General features: G+C 36.8%; 1 protein-coding gene across 1 annotated transcript; it reads right to left on the bottom strand.

The window, feature by feature from the left end:
- Window positions 1-381: 381 nt before the first annotated feature.
- LOC141616779 (vacuolar protein sorting-associated protein 41 homolog) lies at window positions 382-12,326 on the bottom strand. The gene is made up of 19 exons (XM_074433919.1): window positions 11,859-12,326; window positions 10,746-11,015; window positions 10,482-10,661; window positions 10,083-10,343; window positions 8,089-8,221; window positions 7,822-7,912; window positions 6,759-6,861; window positions 5,649-5,752; window positions 5,439-5,532; window positions 5,194-5,349; window positions 5,048-5,110; window positions 4,853-4,918; window positions 4,368-4,568; window positions 3,570-3,647; window positions 3,375-3,494; window positions 3,183-3,263; window positions 2,914-2,999; window positions 1,357-1,438; window positions 382-1,040 (listed from the first exon to the last, which is right to left on the bottom strand). The coding sequence occupies exons 1-19, from the start codon at window positions 12,117-12,119 to the stop codon at window positions 621-623; spliced, it is 2,850 nt and encodes a 949-aa protein (XP_074290020.1). The 5' UTR covers window positions 12,120-12,326; the 3' UTR covers window positions 382-620.
- Window positions 12,327-12,973: the final 647 nt, after the last annotated feature.

The raw sequence follows: 12,973 nt of genomic DNA, 5'->3' as shown, positions 1-12,973 counted from the left end.
AACTTGCAGAATTCACAGATGTAGAAGGATAATTGACATTCAAGATATGGAGAGTTTGAGTCATGTATTCCAGCAACCATAAAAGACCGAGGCGAAATTGAAATTTTAAAATTGATAGACCATGACTTATAGTTTGTTCATTTATTTAAGGACGACGGTGTAATAATGCAACCAAGGGTATTATATAGAAAGAGTATTCCCATATAGTGGCTGAAGTGGTCAAAATTCACTCGTCACATATAGTTTCTACAAATATAAAAAGCGACAGACGTAAAATTTATCTAGTTTCATTCTATCATTTATTTAAGAGGAAGAAGAAAAAAACAGAAGGTAACTAGTGCACATTGAAAATAAAATATGGTCAAGATTGACTCGGGATTATTAATGACGAATGGGAATAAAAATATAAATGAAAAAGAAGACGTATAACCAAGGGTTGTACATCGACAAACAAGATACAACAGACAAACCCGATCATAAAAACCCGACTCTCAGAAGAGAAAGCTGGATGATCAAAGCAATCTCTCCAATTTTCACTCCCTCATTTTTTTGAGAAGAAAAAACCCGCTTGCTATAAATACAATAATATACACCCAAAAAATACAGCAAACCAGATAATATCATCTAGCTGCATTGGTACATAAAATACATCGAAATCGAGGAGAGTCTGATGGTCTTTCATCACTCTCTTCTTCGTCGTCATATTCATTGTAATCAGAATCATCATGGACCCCTTGATCGTCGCTAAACGTATTGGCCGAATCCATGTAACAGTTCATATGGTAAGCATGACAGCAAAAGAAGACGACAACCGAGACACTTTGGATGGTGAAAGGGTCAAAGCACATGCAACATCGACCACCTGACCTAGTTTTCGACTTCAATTCCATGTTTTTCAAACTTAAAGTTTGTGTCCTTGCTAAAGGCTCCGGTTTCCTTTTATCATCTCTTTTACTTCGTGCTTCCTCTTCCTCGTTGCTAATATAAATAGCATGCCTGGCTTCGTTGTAGCATTTGACCAAAAGATTGACTATGTCGGTCTGTTGAGCTCACCAAATTTCCAGCTTAGTTAAGTCATCTGACCACCATCCCAATTTATTGTCCCCATTTGACTTTGATAGTCAACTGATGTCCACTTTATCCATTGATTTCAAATGTAAAATTTATCATATTTGATTTGTCAAAAATATTGTTATCTTCATTTTTAAAAATGTCGTAACTACTGTATGTTTTGAGAAAATACCGATCAAAGTCGACATCTTTTGACTACTAAAAGTCAAATATATCCCAATAAATAAATGGACGGAGGGGGTTGCAAGTAAAGTTAAGATAGCAAGACCAAGAGCATTGGATTACCTTTAAAATATCATTACAACCATGCCTTAGAGAAGTTTCAGTTCTATAGTCGGTAATAATTTTGACAAGCCGGTCCCTAAGCCTGCATAAGGCCGTTCAAACAGTATAAGAAGTGAAAAAACGTCAAAAAACCAATATGACAAAGTTACTAATGCAATTATGGCGACTTCTTTTGCTAATATTCGCAAAAAATATAACACGAGCTGACATACAAACTAAAAGCCTTATACTTCGAATTAAAATTAAAAGCAGGCGCGAGTTCACTTTATGAATCAAAAGATCAACGCAGAAAAATAATGTCACTTACAGGGCAAAAGAATATGCTTAGTTTCAATTTAGTCTATCTGATTCTCATAGTCATAGTGTTATCAGAGATGGCTCCTCGAAATATTTCTAATAGTCTAATACAGTTTTTGTAGTTTTTAAGAGAGAACCTTGCTCGAGCAACCTTCGAAGAGAATTCAGACAGCCGACTAGGATATAGCTCAGAAACAACAAATTAAATCCCCTAAACTGACATATTAAAATTGGGTTGTTCACATACAAGAGCATTTAAGGTACACTAGTTAGAATATTTCCAAATCAATTTGTAGGTTAAATGCTGCTATCGTCACTTTAGGTAATATTGCTTCTCATCACTTTAGTTTCTCATCTCAAACCAACCACCCTTATCCAGTACTCTTAATGTCCAACTCCTTACACACTGATACAAGATGCCAGTATGACTGTATGAGGCACATTTTAGACAATAGAGTTGAATAGAAATGTAAATATGTTGAAATGAGAGTGTGTTTGTGAGTATAATATACTCCCTACGTCATGCTATGTTCTTCACACTTCCCCTTTTGGGATGTTCCCCCTCAGTCCGGCACATCATGGGGTACTTTGTGACGTGGTTTCTGACAGGTCTGTGGTGTCAACGTGGTGGAGTGGCCGGCCTGTACCTGAGAAGCCATGGTAGGGGACTTGGGGTGGCTAAGGGAGGTGGGTGGGCAGATGACAGTCTAAGGCATTGTTTGGATATCCAAGTGGAAAGGGAGGGGAGGGGGAGGGAGGGGATGGTGAGAGTTTTCCTTCCTTCCTTTGTTGGAGGAGAAATTGTCTCCCTCCTAATCCCTCCCTTCCCATTCCTTCCAATTCCCTCTATTCAAACAAAGTGTAAGGGACGGGGGAGGAGAGATGGGAGGTGGTATTTGGTGTGACATTATGGGCTAAGAAGTATCAAGTAGACTTGATTTCTTCTAATGATCCATCCACTCGGTCCTTTTCTCAAGTTATTTATCATCTCCTTATATAAACATGTGCATACTTATGTGAATGCACTTAGCATTACAGCTGTGAAACAGTCATTATAATACATCATCCACAATCTGTTCCTTTTTTTTTTTTTTTTTTTTTTTTTTTTTTCTAATGCAGATGATAAACGAGAGAAACTGCATAACTTAACATGAAATTCTGATGTTAAATCCAAGAAAGCCAGAACAAAATTTTCGAGGAATCAAACACGCTAATAGTAAAGCAAAATCATTAGAACTGAGCAGAGATGGCGACACTAACCGAGGTATCTCTACTCCATCAGGTACAACATTTACAATATGTAGAGGATCAAGGTTGCCAACAGTATGCTCCAACAGCCTGCCAATCTGCCAATAGCAAAAGACATGGGTGCCAAAAACAGAAAATTGTGAAAATATGTGATTTGACAGGAATCACAGGATAAACAAGATATATCATTGACTGCTGCATTTAAAATATCTTCCATCATATACGTGGCCAGGCTTAAATATCAAAGAAAAGTTACATTTAGAGTAGCACGCTAGAATTACCATTTCAGGCCTCTGGGTAGATTGTCTGATCAATTCTTCCCAGACATCATCGTCATTTTGCATGCTTGCAAATTCTAAAGCCTGCAGACATCAACCATTAGCTCCATTAAATACCAATTATATCCTAAAGGGACTTATACAGAGTCACTTTGATAATCTCCTAAATGCAAAAACTCTGGTAAAATAAACTACCTCTTCCATATCACCCAAATCATTTATGATAACAGCAAGGGCTTGTTTTGTATTTCCCATTCGTCCGAGAATAAACGCTTGCTCTTTCAGAAAACCTTTTTTCACACAAATTTCGTGAGCCTGAAATCAATGAATTTAAAGAATATTCAGAACACTTCTGATATTTTATATGCAAAAAAAGTCTGATATGCTAACCTTCTCCAGTGTATAGTGCTGACTGCTACGAAGGAAAGGAAGTAACATCTTCGGATCATAATCTGCATATAGCTCCACCTATTAGCATAAAATCAAAAAAACAATAAGAGCACACAATAGAGAAATACAAAACGGACTATAAATTAACCATGCAATACACCCACAGATACATGAAGACTAGTTTAGTCACAAACTTGACAGAGTTGGAACTGCCATGATGAATTAAAGAAAAGTCCCCCAAATAATAATACACGTGACATTATTCTCAAAACAAAAATTGTCTTAACGCAGAAATGAGAACACGTGACATTTAAGCAGAAAAATAATAATGCTACAAAAAAACTATGTACGGCTCCTAAATAAAAAGTAAGAAACAAGAGCAGTTTGAATACAAAAGGATGAACAGGAGGAGAGGTAGAATGGAGTCTTGGTGCTTCCCTCCTAATTTTATGTTGGAGGGACTTTTTGGCTTTTAGGAGTTGACCTGTAATCAGGTAAGAAACTGCTACCCTCCCTTTCCTCCATATTCCTCCATCCAATCAAAGGGTAATTGACGTGTAATCAGGTAAGAAAGCTGGACTTATGATCAGAGACAAGACATAAACAAATTACTAAGACATGAAAGGAATGTAGGAACATGCAGGATCATGAAAGTCACGCCAGACAAGCTTGAACAACGGGCGCACTAAAGGCTCGCCAGGGGTCAAACTCCATGGTTAGAAATCATGTATACTAAGGAACCTAACTTACTATATTAGATGCAATCAACTAAAGTTGTGTGCCACAATCTATTAATACCTGCATATCGTGAAAATCCCTTCCTGCATGAGGACTGGCCTCAAATAAAGCATGTAAATAAAGATACAAGAAGTATCGGAAGTCACATTTATCTCCAGCCTTCAGAAGCTGTGATACTACATCTGCTGGTGTAATCAGATCCCTTTGCTGGATTAGTATGGAGGTAGCACGTTTGCTGTCAAGCATCATCAGTTGAACCACCTGTGAAGATAGGAATCAAATGCACAAGTCAATCCAAACTCATATGGCTGCATGGTTGATGTATCCAAAACACAACATGCAACTACTACTACTATAGATGTCTTCAAATAGTCTATTTTAACAGATGCAATTACTACAACATGCAACTATCTCAGTTCCTTTGAAGAAGGGTAATTGGAGTACTAATAAAAGCACCTGCTTCCTTAGCCAAGAAGGATACAAGAAAATAACCCTAGCCCAAGATAAATAGCCCATTGTCGAGCCTCATAATAATAACACACTACCTTTTCACGAACAGCAGCATGCAGGCTATGTCTTTCAATGAAGTCAAAAACACCTGGTTTTAAAAGCTGCAGAAAGTAAGCAAACCATAAATACGTCGTTCAAGAAGCAAATATTGAATTGGAAAGTGCAACTTCATATTCAAATGTCCACCACAAAACTTCCTCATCAAACTAAAATATACTGTATATACTTACGTCGGCAAAGAATGAAAATGCTTTCTCATTTTGCCCAGTTCTCACATATAACTCAGCCAATGCCTGCCATACACAACAAGGGTAGTAACAGTTGAGAAAGAAATCATCATGAGCTGCATCATCAAAATAAAGAAACAAGAGATGACCTCTTTCAAATCATCGGTCATCAACGAAGCTCTAAGCTGAGGTTCTATCTCGGATAAAACAGGCACTACTGAATAAACTGATCGTGGCCAATTCTTCACAACTGATAAAAAATCCTTGTGGTAATTTGGATTCAATGCAAGAGCTACGAGAGCTAGCTGAATAACAGAAGGAAATGACATTTTCAGAATAACCACCACCAAAAAGAGGGAAGGAGGGGGTGCATAAGATTATGTAGGCCACAAACCTCATACAAAGTATCACTAAGTTTAGGCTTCTCTGTTGGCATGTAACGAGCTAAAATAGGCAGCTGACGTAGCTGAGCAAAGCGGATAATCCATCTATTGACAATAAACCAAATCTCATCAGCAATATGAAAAAAAATAACCATTTTCTTACAAGTAATATAAGATATCGATTTAGGAAAAGGCATTGTGGTACTTGAAAGCTATAATACCTTTCCCATGCTGAAGCTGAACCTTGAAGCAATTTGGGACACAATTCTGCAGCTTCACTATACTTTTTCTCAGCAAGCAAATGCTCCAAGTACCTTGATCCCACCTATTCAATTTCCAACAATGACGTGGTAAATGAGAATTACATCAACTTCTCAAATAAACATGCACCAGAAAGTCCAGCCCTTAATTTGAGAATGGAGGTTACCTGGTTTCCTTAATAAACTCGTTATGTTAATGTATCAAGAGAATTACTACTCACAGGAGATCAAATGGCAAAGAAATTGCATTAAGAAGTACAATAGTATTCTTGAAGCCTTTGTCTAACACAAACCATCCTCCATCACACCACAGCAAGTTTAGGAAAAGAAGTCCCTCACAAATAAGTCCATACTTGGAAAGATATAAGATAACTTTTATTCAAGAAAGTCAATGAGGCATAATGAATTAAATTTAAGTCAATGAAGTGCCTTGGGTAATGATCTTGATGGACAGAAAAAATTTTAGTGCATGGTATCTATGAGTCATAATGAATTTAAAGGAAAAAAAACTTCAATAAGCATGTTTATATGCCAAAAAGAAAAAAAAAAGGGACTGGCACGTGAAAATGACGTTTTAAATTCAGCCGATTGGCAGTGCACGCACTTATTCACAAAGCCATAGAAAAACAAACCCAATATTAAAAAAAAAGAAAAAAAAAAAAGAGAGAGAGAGAGAGAGAAGAAAAAAAGAAAGAGAGTACGAAGAAAGTAGAATAATAGGTTCAAACAATTTTGGTATAGAATATAAAGTCGGAATAGAAGGTAACCCAATGTCCCAATATACTACTGAGATGTTACAGGCTATTATACAGGGTATAAACTACATAATCAACTTCCATATTTCACCAACTTTGAAGCAAAGTACTACATCAAATAGCTAACTTTCTTGGGATCTACCACAGAGCAGTGATGATAAACAGTTTTATATCTCACAGCTTTGAAACCAAGTACTAAGAAAATGATGCTCTTTATTGAATCTAGCTCAGAGCAGAGATGAGAGATGTTACAATCGTGCAGATTTGACAATAGACATTATAACGTATCAGATTAATAAAAAACCAGAACACCAACCTCTTCAAAAAGTTCTTTTCTTCCATGTGTTACTTCGATTTCAGTTACAGCTTTGTCATACCACCCATGCTCAAGAAGCCAATTAATATGATCTTCAGTATCCCTGATATTAGTCACTAACACACATCAGCAAGCACGCGATCAAAGTTCCATCCGTAAACTTGCACAAGATGGAAGTTCTTCAGTTGAGGAAGATTAAAAAAAATGATCCGAGGAAATTTTTATTAAGACGTATGTGAACCTTGACGAATTTTCTCAGCAACAAATTACAAGTTTTTTCCGATTCATTTGCAGGAAAGTAATTAAGTTCGAGGAATATAGCTAGGAAGATAGCATTTTTTAATGAAGGCATTGTCAATTGTATCACCCCATTCAATCACTAGAAACAAGATTAACTGGGAATCGATAGCAGTAGTAAAAAAATCAGCAATCCGAACCCCCAAGTCTGATTTCATGTTCTCCCTCTATTTACTTGATTCTTAAATCTTTTTCAAATTTCCCCTCGCACATTTTGAGAAGTATAAGGAATCTAATGGAATGAAGGGTACTAGCTAGAAGGGCTACCATATAACATCCAATACACTAAAACTACCTATAGTCTAATATCTAGCATCATTACAAAAGAATCGTGCAAAAGGGTTAACGGCTAACATATAGAGCAATCGAAGATGGGAAATAAAAGTCGTTTTCACCTCTAGAACTTTCACTACTTTCAGGCTCAGTAAAGAACCTTGGTGGGCTTTGATGGGTGTGAGGCTTCACGGCTTTTTTAAGAACCGCGCTTATCACTCAGTGGCATAACTCCTTTATGGTCGTGAATTTGCTTCACTACTTTAGTAGTAGTCTCTATTTATATCGAGATCTAACTTTCATATACTCCTTTATGATCGTGAATTTGCTTCACTATACTATACCCTCATTTTCCACATGTCCGCCAAAGGGGGGAAAATGAAAAAGAAAATCAGCCAAATCAGATCTGATTACTATCAACAATGAAGAGAGCAATACAAAGTCAAAACTTCCCATGTTCAGAAGGCAATAAAAAAAAGTAAAGCTAACAAACCTTGGTTTAGCGATAACTATATCTTTTGGAGAAACAACGTAGTAGAGTGGCTCATCACCAGCTGCCCACCGGCCATTGATAAAATTGCTCCCTGCAATATAAATTATCATCAAGTATTAAAAGCAAGTTAGCCAAATCCAGTCAATAAAAAGTATATCCAGCCACACCCCAAACTCCCTCTCCATTAAGCCCTTCCCTCTTCTCCCCTACCAAATCACAAACTTTAAAAAAGGAATTGAAACAGCATAAAAGTAGGGAACAGGAAACCTGAGAGAGGAGTGTGAGAAAGGCAGTAGTCTTTTGCCTTATAATGTTCAAAACCATGAACTGGTAAAGCATCAGTTGCAAGTTCATCATTGGTCCATGTAACAACGCGTACTTCAGGTCTATGTGCATTACCCTACATAAAAAGTAAAAATTCAGTGAAGTCGTGGACAGTGGCCACTTTCAGCTCCCCCCTGGCAAAGCAGACTGCTGACTCTACTGGGCCAACTGACAATCAACTTGTATGATGAAGAGCAAATCACTAGGCCCCTGAAATGATTAAAAATTAATACCCCACTCTCTAAGACCATGTACATTAGTAAAAGACATCGAACACCAATTTTGCTCTCCATTTACACTCGAGAAAAAAAACCAATTTTACACCTACAGTGATAAAACTCTAATACATGCCCTTCATCTCAAAACTTAGTCCCACCTCTTTTATATTTACATTACAAACAATTAAAATAAAAAAAATTCCCCTCACATTATCACTCATTATGGACTTATGGCCCACTTCAGATGGAGATTCTGCTCTCCATTGCTCTTCCCCAAGAACAAATGGAGAACTACTTTCAATTTTATTCTTTGAAGAGTGCCTTATTGTAGGAAAAAAACAGTAATATTTGCTCTCCAATAATGAGGACGATCTTGGAGAGCACTTGAAGAACACCTAGAGGAGATTTTATTGTAAAAAAAGAAACAATATAGAAACTTCGATGCCTGAGGATATCATCTATACACCTGATGCGATAACACTATACCACTCTGCATCTTACAAACAATTGCTGCAACACAATAGTAAGTACATTGTACCTTATACTTGATGAATGTAGTCTTGCTATCACAACTAGGGATACTAACATTGAACAAAAGAATAGAAAGCCCATCTATACATACATTTCTTATGTGTTCTGCTAGAGGCAGCTAAAGCTGGCAAAAGCTCACCCGACAAACGGAATCCGACCAATATGACCCAAAAATTCTGAGAAGCGAACCGGCCCAATGCTAAACCACTAGCAATCCTGTTTGTCCCAACTCAACTCGAAGTGAAACCAACTTGAGAGCTAGATGACCCGTAGACCCAATAATGACTCAACCCGATAACGAATTAGTTTAATAATGCCCTAAATAATATTGGATCAACATTTTTATTATTTTTATTATTTTATTTTTTACTTAAAACTAAAATAAATGCACTTAAGAATAACTTTAATACGAAATTATTGATCCAAACATGAAAACATGAGATAAAATATATTTCCTCCATTTTTCTATTTTCTTCCTATTTGCTTTTTCACCGTCTCCAAGATTAAACTTTGAATGTATTTTCTGACATGTAAATGTTAATATTTTCGTCGAAAATAATATTTTGTGAAAGATGATTTGATAATAAATGAAAACATTTTTGTCTACGTATTAACAATTTTTATTCTCCAATATATTTACAGTCAAAATTTGGTAGCTTTGACATCCAAAAAGAAAATGGGAAGAAAATAGGAAATGGAGGTATGTTGTTAACCTGACCCGATAATAACCTATGCCATGCCAACCCAACTTGTCCCCCGACGATGGCCCCACCTGATGGTGACCTGACATGAACCTGATCTGTCCTGAACCCGTTATTTACCCATAGATAGTCCAGTAACTAGAACATTCTAATTTCTCATGATTTTTAAGAACCTGCTGCACAGCGCATATCAGACGACACAAAATCCCTGCTTCTATCCCAAGAAATGGGGTAAGGTTGCCCCCCACTCAGAGCTAAAGCCATTTAAGGCACTGGGTAACATTATTGTTGTACTTCTTTCTGAATTCTGACAACTTGCCAAATAAGAATAATGTCCAGAGCCAAATAAAACAAAGGATGTGACACGGCCAATTTAAATTGTGATTACAAGTCTGAATTACTCTGAAACAACAATTATCTCACGTTGTAGGCCCACATGAGGCCGGATCAAAGTACTCAGGAATTCAAATTAAAGAGGAGCATATACCTGCCGTGTAGGAGCTGTGCTACTGAAATCCTTCTCTCCGTCTTCCTCTCCGCGTATATATGCCAGAATAGCCAATGAATCACCAAATGGAGCAATACCTGAAATGTAGTAGTTCGTCTGGAAGGATGCGACAATATCAACGTGATTGACACTTGATACAGGTCCGGGCATATACGAGCCATTAGCACCTCCACGAGGATTGACTCTCAGTGAAGCAATCTTTACAGAGGTGCCCCAGCCAATTATCAAGAGTGCATCATCCTGAATTAAGCGCAAAATAGGTAAGAAAAGTGCAGTCAGAAGCAAGCATCCCCAAAAAGTAAGAGCTCGCTAAAACTAGAATAAGCAACGGTAATAAATTTCTCCAAAAGCACTATCATTTGCGTTAAAACAAATAACCTGCCAAACAAGGTGCGGAAGTAACAGCTCCGGATGAGGACTTCCTCGTGGTCTTTCAATAAAAGTCACACGTTGATCAGTAGCAGTGTCATAAACTTTAACACCCGTATCATTAGCCCAGGCAATAAGGCTTGTCCTCCATACCACTGCATGTATCGGACCTTCACCAGAGTGCAATATCTACAACAACACATATTACTTGTCAAATATTGCAACAAATCCATTACTGGATCAAGTATTTGTAAACTAGGCAATGTTGTCAACCTGATCCTGATAGCCAAACCACTTTTTCATGTAGAATATAAGCTGGCCAGCTAATCCACCAGCTACAAACCTTCTTGATGATTTTCTCGAATAGTCAGGATCAAGAGCTATAGCCTTCATCGGCCTGTGATACTCAAACTTACGTTTTTCATCAGTGAACAGGCTACTTATAACAACTGATCCATCATCAGAGCAACTTCCTATAAATTCACCGTCAATATCAAAGCTAAGTCCATTCACAGCTGCCTTGTGCGAACGGAATTCCTTAACCTGGTAGATGAAGAAAAGGAAACCATTTTAACTTGAAAAACAAGTTGAGAGTGAAAATATATGAATTTCTACCTCGAGATGGCTAGTTGCAAATAACCTCATAACGATAAAACAAGATAATACCTAAGACAAATATAAATAAGTTACACGATCAATATAACCTCAGGTAGTCACATAACTCATGTATGCCGGACTGTAATTTTGAAGCACTAAACCAGGGGAACTTTGCCAATTTGAAGAAAACTACACTAATAAAATTCAATAGGCCTACCCAAATAGAACATAAGGCACGTAGTTTCAAAAATATTAGCTCTTTTAAGCTTTCTTTTTTCTCCCTAATAAAGTTTTCACCTCACTCAAGTTGAACAATCTTCCCAATAACCAAAGTAGCTGAGCTTCAATAGAACACCATATCCCTTCTTTCCGGGTCATTTATTTACCTTTATTATGCATTAAAATAAAATTCCAGTAAAAATCAATCAAAAAGGCTGATCAGCTGAAAAAGAATTGGCATAATTTCTCAAATATATTGATCAAAAGTTGACAAATTTCCCCCCTTTAGATCAATTTCAACACATAAATTCGATATTATTCACATCAGTACTCCGTAGCTACCATCATACAGTCCAAATATCAATACAATTACACTAAAATATTAAATTGAATGTTTCTAATTAACCAATTGACCTTAATCAAATAAGCTAAAGCATACATAATCCTGTAATCTAAATTAAAATCACATACAACCTTGATTTATCCAATCACAAATACGATATACAAAATACTCGATGCCGATAAACTTCAAACTTATGAACTTGAAGCAATCAACAAAAGAAAAAGCACCTGATTGCCGAGAAAATCGAGAATGTGAACGGCGCCACAATGAGTACCAAGCGCGATCATACGTTCCGCAACCGCGATACAGGTAGCGGCATCATTCGCTAACAAAGAAGATAAACTTCCGCCCATTCTTTGATACTTGAGTTTAGGCTCATCTTCTTCATCTTCAGCGTCTTCGGCGGCGGAGAAATCGCTTTCTTCGTCGAGAGCTTCGTCTTCGTGGTAGTCGGCGCCGTTTACCGGCGAAATTGGGGACATTTGCATCGGAGACTTACGGTGTTTGGGGGGAATGATGAGGTGTCTGGTTTTTATTATTAGTTTATTGCAATGGAGGGAGAGAGGTGTTTTTATTTGCAACACAACAAAAAACAAAAGAGTTGTGACAGAGGAAAGTGCCACATTATTAATTCCAACAAGTTGAAGGTGGTGTCGAGTTTTTAGTTGTGTTTGGAACAAAACTCAATTAATTTTGTTTAATGGTCGTTGTTAGTGACCTAGTTATTGCTAATTTCGGTGCTATGTCTTTTAGTCAAACTCCAATAGAATGTTGGTAATTTTCTTCCACGAGTCACCTTTATGACAGACATATCCGTAATTTGCGACAGTTCAAATAGTATATATGTTGGTGGGTATAATAAAACAAATTATTACTCCCTAGGCAATCTGCTTTTGTCTACTATCTACCTACATGGGTAATACTTGACACATCGCAAACTTGCATGGATATACCCGTCACAAATGAGAATTTGTGAATTTTCTCAGACCATATGTTTTAATGGATGATGATTTTTGCTCATTATAGCACTTTTTATCTCAAATTTTCATTTCTCTACCCTCGCTAGAAAACTTCAAATCTAATTCTCTTTACCTTCTGTCTATTATTAAACTAGTTTGACACTCATGCGTTGCAACGAGGTAATTAACTTAGTTATAATCTTACATCATATGTCTAATTATTTATTTATATATGATTAAAATATCTTTTTCAAATAAAATAAAAGATAAAACACTTTGTTAATGAGAAAATGAGAAAATGACAAGAATAATCCGACCTTTAACTAATCTTCCCAAAATAAGTCGATCTTTCATTAATCTAAGAATAAGCCCACCTTTTATAG

This window comes from Silene latifolia, chromosome X, assembly GCF_048544455.1.
Source record: "Silene latifolia isolate original U9 population chromosome X, ASM4854445v1, whole genome shotgun sequence".
NCBI classification, from domain to species: domain Eukaryota; kingdom Viridiplantae; phylum Streptophyta; class Magnoliopsida; order Caryophyllales; family Caryophyllaceae; genus Silene; species Silene latifolia.
This window is presented reverse-complemented; position numbering and strand designations above follow the sequence as displayed.

Excerpts from the sequence above, each read along its gene's own strand:
- LOC141616779 (XM_074433919.1), bottom strand. The coding sequence starts at position 12,119 with ATGCAAATGTCCCCAATTTCGCCGGTAAACGGCGCCGACTACCACGAA. Across the intron at positions 11,016-11,858 it reads TCGATTTTCTCGGCAATCAG|GTTAAGGAATTCCGTTCGCA; the intron begins GTGCTTTTTCTT and ends TTCATCTACCAG. Across the intron at positions 1,041-1,356 it reads GTTGTAATGATATTTTAAAG|ACCGACATAGTCAATCTTTT; the intron begins GTAATCCAATGC and ends TGAGCTCAACAG.